Source organism: Cydia splendana, chromosome 26 (genome assembly GCF_910591565.1).
Source record: "Cydia splendana chromosome 26, ilCydSple1.2, whole genome shotgun sequence".
Taxonomy (NCBI): domain Eukaryota; kingdom Metazoa; phylum Arthropoda; class Insecta; order Lepidoptera; family Tortricidae; genus Cydia; species Cydia splendana.
The window spans coordinates 7,442,719-7,458,298 of NC_085985.1; the positions used below are offsets into that span (position 1 = coordinate 7,442,719).

At 37.3% G+C, this 15,580-nt stretch overlaps 1 protein-coding gene across 1 annotated transcript; it reads right to left on the reverse strand.

Annotated features, from left to right (window-relative positions):
* Positions 1-354: 354 nt before the first annotated feature.
* On the reverse strand, positions 355-15,580 carry LOC134803460 (E3 ubiquitin-protein ligase RNF8-like). Its single transcript, XM_063776279.1, has 10 exons — positions 15,359-15,580; positions 13,462-14,025; positions 11,925-12,113; positions 10,919-11,080; positions 7,525-7,694; positions 6,466-6,578; positions 4,858-4,894; positions 3,451-3,752; positions 2,589-2,698; positions 355-946 (listed from the first exon to the last, which is right to left on the reverse strand). Exons 1-10 carry the CDS (start codon positions 15,446-15,448, stop codon positions 557-559), a joined length of 2,127 nt encoding a protein of 708 aa, XP_063632349.1. The 5' UTR covers positions 15,449-15,580; the 3' UTR covers positions 355-556.

Here is a 15,580-nt window from a genome sequence, read left to right on the forward strand (position 1 = left end):
ACATAAAAGACAAGGACATAACGTCCATTTGTTTTTTTGTGTTCATATCGTGTAATATTATGTTTTTCTTTTAATTTAAGCTGCATGCCAATGTTTAATAAATCTCTTTGTAATGACCATGTATGTAGTGGAAATTAATAAAGTGTTTATCTACCTATCTAAATAATAATGCGTAAAAACCGTTTTTTTAATATTGTTGATTCGACTGACTGTACCTTTTTGACACATTCAGTATGCTATGTAGTATCCTAAGTATCTGTTTTTACATTTTAAACTTTATTTCCAATAAAGTTGATAATTCATGAACAATCACTATAGTTGTGACCCTTCTGAGTTGTAAAATAAAACACTATATTAAAACGACATATTATTAATAGGTTTAAACTTTAATGTGACTGATACATAAAGAACGGCATTAAAATACGTGTGTGGGATTATGAAACGGGCTTAAAGCGAGTTTCATAGAATCATCACACAAGTGTTCATATCAACAAAATGGTTCTAAAGAAATTCGGCATAACCTCCGTGACATTGGCTCTTGTGTGTGATATCTTTATTAATAATAATCATCATCGTCGTCACCGCCATCTTCCGCATACGAGTCTCCATCGTACTCGGGCGCTGAATAACCGCCATCATCATAATTCTCCGGAGCTGAATTATCACCTTCATCGTAATTTTCAGGACCTGAGTTCTCACCATCGTAATTCTCTGGTTCTGTATTGTCACCCTCATCATAATTCTCAGGTGCTGAAACCTCGCCTTCATCATAATTCTCAGGTGCTGAAATCTCGCCTTCATCATAATTCTCTGGTGATGAATTCTCTCCCTCATCATAATTCTCCGGCCCTGAATTCTCGCCTTCATCATAATTCTCTGGTTCTCCTTCATCGTAATTTTCCGACGCCGATTCTTCAACTCCATTGTATTCCGGATCATTCTCGTCCTGAAATTAAGTATGATTTTTATTGGAAGAGAAAAATTGCCTTTTTAACCCTTAACGTCTATGGGACCTTAGTTCTTAAACGGATGAACCGATTTGGATGCCATTTTTTTTAAACTGAAAGTAGATTTTCTAGTTGTTTTATCAAAATGACCCGGGTGTTAACCCTTTACCAGGCTAAGGGATATATATTTCCCACATACGGCATTTCAAACATGTGTTCTATTTTCGATGAGTAAGACTGACATTCGATTGTAATTTTTGAACTGTCAGCCTGTTAAAGGGTTAATAAGTTATACCGGGAATAATTAAAATATTCTAAGAGCAGTAAAATATCATTTTGTTTTGTCTCTGAAGGTGACTCTGAGGGTAAATATGTGGGTCATACCATAGAGAAGAAAATACATAGAGTGCTCACTCCATACATCAGTATTAGTACGTAAACGACTATTATTTTCGTAGTCGACATCTAGCATCGAGTAGCGGAATTAGCAGTACTGCTATTTGACAATAGATGTTCCGACGGCCGAAAAGTCTAATGCTCAACAATTTTCAGCTAATATTATAACCGCTTTATATTAACCGGAACTCTATTTTCAACTCCTTCTGCTTTTTACCCGACTACGGCAACGCAAAAGGTGGGTTATGATAATATATGTTGTAAATTGTTGTTCAATACAAGACACTCGAGAATTCTAGTATCAAGTAGCGGTACTGATAATTCCGCTACTCGATGCTAGATGTCTATTGCGAAAATAATAATCGTATTGGTATCAAAACTGATGTATGGAGTGAGTAATTTTAATAACAATACTTCCGTGAGACACAGACATATTAAATATATTAAAAACGGGTCACTCACGTACTAAGTCGAAAAACGCTCGACATGTTTCACTCCGTACCGAGTAGTGTCATCAGGAGCTTGCGTTTACGGTAACGGACCGGCGCAGACTGCGGGACGCAGCCCCCCGCGCCCAAACGCGCATACGTGAGTGACCCGTTTTTAATATATTTAATATGGAGTGAGTAGGTACTCTATTCTTACTATATTTCTCTATGGTCATACTGAACAAATTTTACTATGGAGCCAACCTCGAGCTCGCGAATAATAATCCGCTTTTCGTGATATTTTTGCGTTTAGAGGTTTGCTCCTTAGTACGAGTCCCCCTCAAAAGGCCCTGAACAAAACTGTCTAATTTTAACATCACCTTATCATAGAGTAATATAAGTAAAGCAAGAGTGATAACTCCATACATCAGTTTTCTTGCCAAAACGCGAGTTATTTCGTAGTCGACATCTAACGTCAAGTAGTGGAATTATCAGTACCGCTACTTGACACCAGATGTCACAAATGTCGCTACTGATGAAAAATGTACTGCTAAAACAATTTACAACTAATATTATAAGCAGAAGGAGTTGAAAATAGAGTTCCGGTTAATCCGGTTATAAAATTAGCTGAAAATTGTTGAGCATTAGAGTTTTCGTTCGTCGCGGCATCTATTGTCGACTAGCAGTGTATCAGTATACATTCCGCTACTTGACGCTAGATGTCGACTACGAAATAACTCGCGTTTTGGCAAGAAAACTGATGTATGGAGTTATCACTCTTTCTTTACTTATATTACTATATATGGTAATAACGTACATGATCTTCGTTGTCTGTCGGAGAATTCTCGCCTTCATCATAATTCTCGTCATCGTGGCCGCCGTTCTCCGAGGTGCCCTCTTGCTCTTCTTCTTCCTCGTTTTCCGGCGCTGGAGAATTTAAACACATGTTCAATTTTATCAAATAGGTACTATTATTTCTAACGTATTCTGGCAAATAAACATTTCTATTTCTAACATTGATTTTATTTTAATACAATTGTAGTACCAGTCAGTAGTTTTAAGGGGTCATAGCTGAGGTATTTTAGAACATTTTTAGACGCAAAAAGTTTATTTATTTTTGTGGTCAATACAAATTAAAATGCCGCTATTTTGGATTTGTGCCAGCCAAGGTTACAGAATATATGTTTCGTTTCGTACAATATACATTAGACATCGAACACGTATCATGGTAATATTAACCCTTTTCCAGGCCGCACCAATCTACAAGGTTTTCCCGAAAAATCCAAATATATTCCAATTATTCCAGCTTTGATGATTCATTTGAAAACAACTCAAGTTTCCCGAAAGTGCAATCTAATTTGAATCTTAAATCGGAATGCTAAAGTTGAAATTTAGTGGCGCGTATGTGGTCGATAAATCGTACTATGCCTGGAAAAGGGTTGAAGCAAACTATCAAATTTTGGGTACCTACATATTTAGTAAAAAAAAACCGGAAGATATTTTTTTTTAAATATCAAAACTCGTCAAATATGACGAAAATAGTTCTAAAAAATGGGCTGCGAAGCCCCGTCTTGGGTGGTTATATTTAAGACCCCTTTTTTATGTCGTTTTAAGTTCAACATACATAACCCAAATACCATAACGGTAAGGAGTGTAAAAATAACCACGAGAATTCTTACCTTCATCGTAAATCTCCTCATTTTCACGATCACTTTCCCCCGAGTATCTTTCATAGTTCTCTTCATTCTCGCCATAATTCTCGGGCACATCATACTCCGATTCTCCATTCTCGTCGCGACCCGAGAACACATCAGAGTCATCAAAGCCAGAAGGCTCCGAGTCCGTGTCCATGGGTACGAGCATGTCGGAATCCGGCTCGAGCGAAGATTCTCGGCCGTGGTAGCTCGATTCAGAGTTCGAGTTCTCGGCTTGCAAGAAATCACGGATAAAGCTCGGGTCAAAGAGGTAGTTATGGCTTTCGCTGAAAGTTAAATAAATTGTCTATTAGCACAGAATAAATAATAGTACTAGGTACAGAAGACTCACTCTCTAACAAAACGCGTCTGTTACGATCGGGACAGATATGGCCGCTAGGTGGCGACAGCGCCACGCGCGGCTTATGGCTTGCCACCAAAATTGGTGTGGAACGGATGTACTTTTAGCTACCTGTAGCAAAGCCACGAAATCGCGGAGTGAGCCACGCCTGCTATTAGGTAGTGAGAAGATAACTTACTATACCCATTCTTAACTTCTAGAAAAAAATCACATAATATGTGGCATTTGTAAAGGTATTTACACAGCATCAATTATTATCAAATTAAATACGTTAGTTTTATTAAGCATTTCATACAGATTACAATGGTCCCTTACACCATACATTTTAAATTAATAACTCGGGAGTAATCGTAAATTAAAGTTCCATTTCGAGCCATGTAACTTGTATGAAATGTTAAAGACGCTATCCTTCATTAGTTCCAATTTTCACCACAGCATGCGCTGCGATCGCTTTACCTTACCCCCACCATGCACTACGCACGTAGTCAATACGGTAATAAAATTATTAACACGCGGCTTTGCTTAAATTATACTTATGTATTCTGAGGAACTAGGTACACGGTACCTAGCACCAGGCGTGGCTCACTCCGCGATTTCGTCGCTTTGCTACAGGTAGCTAAAAGTACATCCGTTCCACACCAATTTTGGTGGCTAGCCATAACCGCGCGTGGCGCTGTCGCCACCTAGCGGCCATATCTGTCCTGATCGTAACCTTCTGTACCTATAGTTCGTTTTTTTTAGCATTAGAAATAAGGTAAACAATCTCGATGTGTCTTTTAATTGAAAAACACGTTTTAAAATAAGTTACGGCAAATATGTAACAATTATGAATCTAATACGATGGTTTATGTTCTTCTGCTTTCATAAGTAATAGTTACTGATTTTTAAAAAGCGTTTTTCAATTAAAAGACATGTCAAGATCGCTTACCTTCTTTCAAGTTCTTTCTAATGCTAAAAAAAAACGAACTATAGTACTATTATTTATTCTGTGCTAGCACCCAATAATCATAGAAAGTTATTGAAGATCATACCTATTGGCCGTCGTTGTGGGTTCCTTAGCCTCCAGTTCTGCAAATAAAAACTATATTTAAAAAAAAAGCAACACAAGATGAAGATTTTTTGGCACACAAGTTACAAGAACACGTACAGATGTAGTTCATAATTATTTTCCATCGTATTTTCACGGAAACGTACGAACGTGTCTTGCTATTTCAGTCAGCCTCGGTACCAAGGCCTAACTATAGACAAAAAGAATAGATAGTATAGAGGGGTCCTGTCATTGTCAATTTAGTAGTCACGGTACATTTACTGCCATCTATCGACACACGATTAAAACTTAAAATAAAATTGAAAATGTATAAAATAATCAAAATATGTTTACGGATAAATGATTCTTAATTTTTATTGTTCCATACTGACCCATGTTCTTTCACTGATATGTGTTAAAATTGTTAAATACCAAACGGTGCCGTTAACGCCATCTAGCCGAGAATAGGCCAAAGGTAATGGCGCCATCTATTCGAGAATGACTTTTCCTTGGCCGTCCGAGGCACGTTTTTTTCTTAGACTTTATTTATCTTATACGGAGTTATATATATCTCTGCTATAGATAAACACCTAAATTGGAAAATACACATAGATGTAATATGTAATAGACTAAGGTCTATACTGTGTAAAATTATTACTTATTAGTTTAAATAAGTTTATGGCAAAAAAAACATTTTTGATACAAGCTTTTATCGCTGACTGTACTTTTCTTACGACAGACAACTAATACTCATTGAGACAATTCTAAAGACCCCAAACACAATTAGGTTGCGTTGTTTCATCACAGAGTTCCTATGGCCACCTCCGGTCTCCATCATCAGATCAGCTCGATTGTACCATAATATTGCATTGTCATCCGATTTATACATGCATGCAAAATTTCAGCTCAATCGGAAACCGGGAATGGATCAAATTTAACTTGCAAGATTTGATTACAGACTGACAGACAACGGGACAGGTGAAAGTAAATAAAAGCTTGTAAAAATATTGTTAATAATAAAATATTACGAATGTTATACCATGCACTGGCTGACGCTGCAATTGGATACGGCTTGATAGCTTATGGACGCACCTTTAAAACTTATTTGGACAAAATATTAGACTTACAACTGCGGTTATTAAAAAATATATCTAGATAAAAACTAAAGCTAACTGTATAGTTCGTTTTTTTTAGCATTAGAAAGAACTTGAAAGAAGGTAAGCGATCTTGACATGTCTTTTAATTGAAAAACGCTTTTTAAAAATCAATAACTATCACTTATGAAAGCTGAAGAACATAAATGATCATATTAGATTTATAATTGCTACATATTTGCCGTAACTTATTTTTAAAACGTGTTTTTCAATTAAAAGACACATCAAGATTGTTTACCTTATTTGTAATGCTAAAAAAAACGAACTATAGTAACGATTATACGGTCTTATTTAAGAAATTAAACATCCTGCCAGTGCATGATAAAGTTAAATACTTAATAGCAACCGATCAATTTAATAATCCCGAATTTAACACTCCGCGAGACGCCCTCTAGGCTAGGAGGTCGCCAATTATATGCCTCTATACTCTCTCTATAATTCTCTTTGCTAGAACGTACCATCCCTGGCTTTCACCAGCTCCTGGCGTTTTTTCTTCGCGTCCGCGGATTCCGCCATTTTGTCGACCAGCGAGTCAAGCACTATACTCCGGCACTCCGAAGTTATGGCCGCTCTGAAAAAAAAAGGCGAATTGTGAATCGGAATCATGAAACCAACATTGCACATTACACATTATTAATACACACACACAAATACACATACACATTATTAATACACAAATTATACGCCTAAACCTTCCTCAAAAATCACTCAATTGATACGTGGAAACCGCATGAAAATCCATTCAGAAGTTTTAGAGTTTTTCGCAAACATACATAATTACATACACACAAACGGACTTTGTTTTATAAGGTGTAGTGATGTCCTACAATATCAAGCGCTGGTGGCCTAGCGGTAAGAGCGTGCGACTTTCAATCCGGAGGTCGCGGGTTCAAACCCCGGCTCGTACCAATGAGTTTTTCGGAACTTATGTACGAAATATCATTATTTGTCAGTCGCTTTTCGGTGAAGAAAAACATCGTGAGGAAACCGGACTAATCCCAATAAGGCCTAGTTTCCCCTCTGGGTTGGAAGGTCAGATGGCAGTCGCTATCGTAAAAACTAGTGCCTACGTCAAATCATGGGATTAGTTGTCAAGCGGACCCCAGGCTCCCATGAGCCGTGGCAAAATGCCGGGATAACGCTGGGAAAACCGTTGTCGTCTAAACAATTTTCATTATTACCTGCAGATGGGGCACTCCTTCTTGTTGGCGGTCCACTTGCGGATACAGTACCGGCAGAAGTTATGCGAGCAGCCGAGTGTGGTGGCGCGGACGAACAGCTCCGAGCATATGCTGCACTGCTCGCACTCCACGTGTAGCTCACAGTTAGAGTGAGACAGATGTATGTACCTGCAGATGGGGCACTCCTTCTTATTGGCGGTCCACTTGCGGATACAGTACCGGCAGAAGCTATGCGAGCAGCCTAGTGTGGTGGCGCGGACGAACAGCTCCGAGCATATGCTGCACTGCTCGCACCCCGCGTGTAGCTCACAGTTAGAGTGAGACAGATGTATGTACCTGCAGATGGGGCACTCCTTCTTATTGGCGGTCCACTTGCGGATACAGTACCGGCAGAAGCTATGCGAGCAGCCTAGTGTGGTGGCGCGGACGAACAGCTCCGAGCATATGCTGCACTGCAGCTCCGACTCCATGTCTAACTTCGAGTCGGAACTGGTGCTTGGTGAGACCTTGACAGACATAAACATAAATTAAAAAACCGGGCAAGTGCGAGTCGGACTCGCCCAACGAGGGTTCCGTATTTATTAGTATTAGGGTTTTTAAACTATATCGTGTTACATATCAAATAAAACAGGTCATTTTGAGAATCTAAATCATATTTTTTTTGTAATTTTAAAATTAATAGTTTTTAAATTATTTAAGAAAATTGCCAAAAAAATACCATCCCCCCGGCACTTTATCTCCGAAACTACTGGGTCCAAAATTTTGAAAAAAATATACAAAATAGTTCTTTACCTATACGCTTAGAGGATATATTTATTTATTTATTTAGAAATTTAATTCAGGCAACAAGGCCCATATTACAAATACCTTACAGACTAACATACATATGTATTTTATAAACTTAAAACTAAACACTATCTAGTCGACAAAACGGCCTGGCTCCGTTGCATCGGCTGCTCTTGTGTCGGATTCGGCAGTTTGCCCCGGAACCTCCGAAACACGACACCTTTCGGCCAGAAGTCGACGCACTCGATGGTTCCCTGCAGCGGACCAACCACCAACGGATGGCGTCTCCGTTGGTGGTTGGTCTATAATTTTAGGTACAAAATAGTCTGCCGTTTTTTGCGGGGGTGGGGTACATCAAATGTATACGTAACGTAAACATAGCCATGTCAGATAAACGTCAGTCCATACATGTGGTTGACATGTCGTTGACCATTGGCCGCCTATTTTCGACAGAGGGGAACGCCTGTTAATGACCACTCCGTTGGTTATATTCTCTAAATAGGAAAACCTATTAGAAATATGCAGTCAAGCGTGGGTCGGACCAATTACTTAGTTCTTGATCAGACCCCTACGGGTTTTTTAAAGGCAAAAAATACATTGTTAAAATTGGGTAATGTACGGAACCCTTGGAACGCGGGTCCGACTCGCACTTGGCCGGTTTTTGTTGTAGCGGCAATAGATATACATAATACTTGTATTTATTTAAAGAATAAAGAATAATAATAATTTTCAACCGACGAAAAAAAACCGGAGGAGGTTCTCAAGTCGACGCGTATATTTGTGACGTGTCTTGGGTGAGACTTCAACTCACGGCCTCTGGATCGATACTCCAGCGCTCTGCCATCTGAGCCACCAAGACCTCATCCATAGCCAGCAAATCTTTCCGCCATATTATAGGTCAAGGGGACCTTAGCGACATCTACCGCAAGAGTGTTACACTTCTTAAACGGCTACCGGAGTTCCAAGTTATATTGGAAATTCACCAGTTACGATGTGCTACCCATACTAATTTTTAATTTTTAACAAGCAGAAACGCCTGCGAACGATGCTATTAAGCTTAGAATAAATTTAAAAGTGGAAAAATTACTGTCTTGGGTGAGACTTGAACTCACGGCCTCTGGATCGATACTCCAGCGCTCTGCCATCTGAGCCACCAAGACCTCATCCATAGCCAGCAAATCTTTCCACCATATTATAGGTCAGATGGCAGAGCGCTGGAGTATCGATCCACAGGGCCGTGAGTTCAAGTCTCACCCAAGACAGTAATTTTTCCACTTTTAAATTTATTCTAAGCTTAATAGCATCGTTCGCAGACGTTTCTGCTTGTTAAAAATTAAAAATAATAATAATTCTCCCTCAATTGCTCAAGGGTTAACTGGAAGAGATCCCTGAAAGGGATAAGTTCGCCTTTGTACTAATGATGTGTGTTCTTTCATGTTTTATGTTTCTTTTTGTACAATAAAGTAAAATGATGCAAAGTCAAATGTCTCAAATTTACAGAACAACATAAATTGCACATTAAGGAAAGTTATAGAATGGCTAGGAAAACTAAACCTAAATGTAAATTTAACTAAAACAAATGTTATGCAGTTCAGAAGTTACAATACAATCCCGATGACATTAAATATTAGCGAAGCGGGGGTAACCATTGAAACTGTGGACAGCATTAGATTTTTAGGAGTAAACATTGACCCACATCTAAACTGGAAATCCCATATAGGAAAAATCAATAAAAGCATATCTAATCAATGCTACCCTTTATCTATACTATCTGAAACATGCTCGGAAGAAATCACTAGAAATGCATATTATGGGAATATCTATCCGTTGCTTACCTATGGAATTATCTACTGGGGAAATTCTACAGATGTCCAGTCTACTTTTATCCTACAAAAGAGGTGTCTACGAACCATTTACCGTATTAATATTAAAGAAGAAAGAATTTCTTACGCTAACTGGAATTTATATTTTAGAATTATGTAGTTTTGTAAAGAATAACGTTAAATATTTTGTTAAGAAATCGGAAACTAAAAGTAACTTGCGTAACCAATATAAGCATGATTTAGTTCGTCCTAGAGTAAAAACCTCCATTTTTAAAAACAGTACATATATAAATGCAATAGATATATTTAATAATATCCCCGATGAACTTAAATGTCTAGAGGGCAATCAGTTTAGATATAAATTAAAACATTGGCTAATACAGAGAGCATTTTACAACATTAAAGAATATTTTGAATATGATAGAGATATGTAATATTGTATAACACCTAGCTTTTAAGTCACGAAAACTAACTATTAGTTCTAGGTAGTACCTAACTAATTAGTTTAAGACATAATTTGCATGTAAATATAGGTATTAAGTAGATGTAAGTAAACATTGCACGCCCATGTCGGGTAACTGTTGGGACAATGTTCTTGTATAAATGTCATCTTCTGTACACAGTTTGTCAATAAAGTGTTTCTATTCTATTCTATAGTATTTTACTACTACATCATCTGCGATGGCTCCTCTACACGATTGGCCAACGCCGGCCACTCCAAGGGACGCATTTATGCGTTAGAGGGAGCAAGTGATATTGCTATCTCCCTCCCTCCCGTCCCTTATTAGAGTGGCCGGCGTTGGCCCATTGTGTATAGTTCGTTTTTTAGCATTAGAAAGAACTTGCAAGAAGGTAAGCGATCTTGACATGTCTTTTAATTGAAAAACGCTTTTTAAAAATCAAAACCAAAACTGAAACTTACAAAACAAAAACTTATGAAAGCAGATGAATATAAACGATCGTATTAGATTCATAATTGTTACATATTTGCCGTAACTTATTTTTAAAATGTGTTTTTCATTTAAAAGACACATCAAGAATGTTTACCTTATTTCTAACGCTAAAAAAACGAACTATAGAGGAGCCATGAAAATTTCAATATACTCAGTATACTCAGGTACCTTTTTAAGCTCCTCCTTCTTCTGATTGAGTAGCTGCTCAGCTCTTCTCCTCTCTTTCTCGTGTAGCTCCCTCTCTTTCGCCAGCTTTTTGTTCAGCTTGTCCAGCTCGTCTTGCAATTGTTTCTCTCTGCGTAGCTTTTGTTTCTCTAGTTCTTTTAGCTTCTGCAAGATTAATAATTTAAAATTAGGGTTTGCAATCTGGATCCGAAATGTATGAAATTATACGGATCCGGATCCGCGGATCTTCCCATACATTTCGGATCCGTCGTGCAAAACCCTATTTAAGATTCAAGGGCAGTCTTAGGCCCACTTGCACCGTCTAACCTGGGGTTTACCGGTTAAACCTGGATGTACCATGGTTACCAGTACAATTTGACACTGGGTTAACGGTTTAACCGCTTAACCCCGGGCTATTGGGATGGTGCTAGTGAGCCTTAGTCTCATTAAAATACCACGCTTGATTACAAGGGGGGAGGGGGGGTCTTAGGTAACAGAAGTTTGACAGCGATTCAGGGACGAATCATGCTGTCCCTTCCTAATGTATGGCACTATCCCTTTCAGCTATTTAGGATTGTCAAAATTCAAGTCATTATCTTATCTGTGGTCGGAAAAAATTGTACGTAATTGGTCCCAATGACAGTTTTCAACACACCATATTTGTATAGAAGTTAAAACACTATAAAGAACTCTTGAAGCGCAACTGTTCGAAATTTGCCAGCCTAAAACCTATGTATATAAGTATATACGTATTTCGGAGATCTCGGAAACGGCTCTAACGATTTCGATGAAATTTGCTATATGAGGGTTTTCGGGAGCGATAAATCGATCTAGCTAGGTCTTATCTACGGGAAAACGCGCATTTTTGAGTTTTTATGTTTTCCCGGATACATGGGCCATACTGAAAGGTTATGGATTCTGATATATGAGAAGACTTATTTTTTCTATATGGCCAGTCCAGGAACTTTCAGTATGCCCTAACTATTTACTATTATTTGTTAAAACTTACCTTCTCTTTATCAAGCTTTAGCCGCCTAGTTTCCCTGCGAAGTTTTTTCAGCTCCCGCTTCTCTTTCATCCGCGCCCTGTCCTGCTCTCGCCTGGCTTCTGATTGGTCGTTGGTTCTTTGGTCCCCTTGCCCATTCTGTTTGTCTGGTTTGTCTTTGGAACGTTTGTTTGCGTTTGATTCTGTTTGTGCCTGAAATAGGGATGTTTACATATTTTTATAGTTCGTTTTTTTAGCATTAGAAAGAAATCTTGAATTGTCTTTTTATTAAAAAATATTGAAGAATTAGTTTATATTAATTACTTATGATTTATGAAAGGAAAAGAATAAAAGATCGTATATGATTTATAATTCTAACATATTTGATGTGACTTATTTTTCAATGGTGATTTTTAATAAAAATACATGTCAAGATCTCTTACCTTCTTTCTAATGCTAAAAAAAACGAACTATAGTTTTAGAGCTAGAAAAATAGAGAAGATTTCAATATAAAAATTATTATTAAGCCTTTTCTTTCCTTAAATTACAAATATTTTCAATTGTGTTTGGTTGAATATGTAGTTGAAGTTGTCTCAGTAGGTTAAGGCCCCTGTCCGGGTATAGGCCTCCTCCAGTGATCTCCAGATTTTACGGTCTCCTGCTTTGTTTTGCCAGTCTTTTCCTGCTGTTTTTTCTATGTCTCCAACCCACCGTTCCCGGGGGCGCCCTTTATTTCTATAGTTAACTGGGCCAGACCATGTAGTAACCTTTTTAGTCCATCTATCCAATATAAAAATATAAGACCATAAAGTTTCATTATGTAAAGTTATGAATTGATTTTATCTCTCCCCATATAAATTAAAAGAATAATAATTTTTTTTTCAATCAAATATTTGTCTTGGTAACAATAGAAATTTATTTATTTTACATACAGATGTGAACTGTCACTGTCAGTATATAAACCAAAACCATAAAAAACATGAATAAATAAATCCAACCAAAACACATGTATGAAGTGAGCACTCTATGCCATATGCCATGCCATATTCATGTGTTTTGGTAGTAGAGTCTATGTATACTTATTTTATTTGATTGATTGATTCATTTATTGGTAAAATTTGTTGTTAGTCAAGTTTTTGTACATATTTACATAATGAGATTAAAATACTAATATTTACAAATATATTTATTTATTTTATTTTCTCTATGTATTTAACTATTTACATGTATACATAGACTTGTAATTGAGTGGTATCATACGAAATCAGCAGTAGTGGAGGACTGGCCACATGTTGAGAGACAGGCAGGCAAAATGGAGCAAAATCATAACATATTGGTACCCAAGAGGTTGCACACGGAGCCAGAGGAGACCTCGAACAAGATGGGAGGATGAACTCAAACTCACAGCGGGCCCAAACTGGAGAAGAGTGGCCCGCGACAGACCCCAATGGAAAGAGCTGGAGGAGTCCTTTGCCAAGCGGCACACTGAGCTTAGAGACATACTCTAATTCAGAATAAAAGGGCTTAATAGATTATAGATAAAAAAACATACAAAACTTACCATCGCAGAAGCTATCCGTTCCTCCATTTTCACTTTATTAATTTCCAGCTGCGCATTTCTCCGCATTTTAAGCAAAGCCTTCTGGTTCTTCACATTCTTTTTAGACCCCTTCAGCTTCTCAATACGAACAGCATAGTCATCATATATCTCTTTCTCTCTCTTACTCTGCTCTGATAATATCTGCTCTTTCATTTTTATCTGTGTATCGTTTAGATTCTTATTTATATCACTACGCATACTTCTTGTCGACTCAGTTTTCTTTACATTATTATCATTTTGTACATTTTCATCGAGTTTGCGTCTCTTGCGCTTTGGGCTTTTTGTATTTGTATTTGACGTGAATTTGTAAACCAATTCGTTCGATGATTCCAACTTTATAATGTCTTGATCACACAGTTTGTGTGTTTCGCCTTTACGGAGCCTATTATCGTTAACTTTTAAACTGGAGTAGCTACAGTTTTCTAACAGCCAATTGCCTTCTACTTTCTTGAATAAGCAATGGTCTTTTGAGAGGCTTTTGTAGGGTATAACAACTGTGTTGTGCTGTCCGCGGCCAAGCTTGAACTGAAAATTACAGAGATCACATTATTGATTATTATTTTACATTGTAACCAAACTCGTTATCATTGTTGCAATTCATGGAAAAACTGAGTTGCCTTTTTGCCTTTGCCTAAAGTGCCCAACTTCGCCATAGTAAAATAATACTCTTACCAAATAGAAGATAATCCATAGAATTCACAATAAAAACAGCTGCGATAAAATAGGTAGTAAAAAAGTAAGAAAATAAAAATTCTGTGCCAACCATCCCAAAATGTGCCTTAAGAATCTTTTTTTTTAATTTATTGAGAAAACCAAACAGTCATATAAACATATCATAATACAATACAAAAGATGTACTGCAACAAAAGATACAATAAAAAAGACCTGGGGCCTATTGCATAACAAACTACAACTAATATTACAAGCGGAACTCCTTATTTAATAAGTAAAATTAGAAAAGGAGTTCCGCTTGTAATATTAGTTGTAGTTTGTTATGCAATCGGCCCCTGGAGGTTCATAAATTATAAATTATGTTAACTGTGTAAGTATAATTATAACTACTGCATATCATATAATCTTCTAATGAGAATTATAGTAAATATACATATTTAAACTATGGATATCAAAACATATTGGTTCCAACTTGTTTCTTGTTTGAGAAACATGCTTTTACATAAACAGAAATCGACTGTACATGAAAGTTAATAAAGATCATATTGTTATGTTCCTTTTTGCTATCTTCTGCTGCAGTTGCAACTAACTGTGCAATTTCACAACATTACATTTTATTGTTTACAGTATATACTGTTTGTTTGTTATAATGATTGATGATTTTTAAAAATCGGTTTATATTTAGATAAAATACTCGTAACGGAATTAAGAGTCTATGATAATGTTATTAACGAACGCCCACCATACAACAAATTGATGCAAAGAAATTTGACCCATATTGATTTGTAGTAACACACGTCTGATACTGAGTTGCTACGACCCAAATTGAGTTAGCATCACACGTGTGATGCTAGGGCGCTCCACGGGTAAATACAATAAACTGTGTGTGCTATCACATAATAAATAATAGTACTAGGTACAGAAGACTCACTCTCTAACAAAGCGCGTCTGTTACGATCAGGACAGATATAGCCGCTAGGTGGTACAGCGCCACGCGCGGCTTATGGCTAGCCACCAAAATTGGTGTGGAACGGATGTACTTGTAATTAATTGTAGCAAAGCGAATTCGCGGAGTGAGTCACGCCTGGTGCTACTTAGAAAATAAATACACTACTTCAAGAGTTGGAGCTACAATCGATCTCTTAAGCTAATTACTGCTCACTAATTGCTTTCTCGAAATACTTACGACGTTGGTTGTAATAGGGATTCTTTGGAATTTTTCAGAACCAGGTTTCAAAGGCGTAAAAGCACACAGTACCGGGAATTGAGCATCCATTCTGAAAACTCATAAATTCAGTACGTGAACACGGTTAAATAGATAGAAACATCTATTGTGTTATTTTATTTACTATAGAAATAACAATGGGATTGGGAATACTCCTAAAATGCTTGCAGAGCAATGGAAATT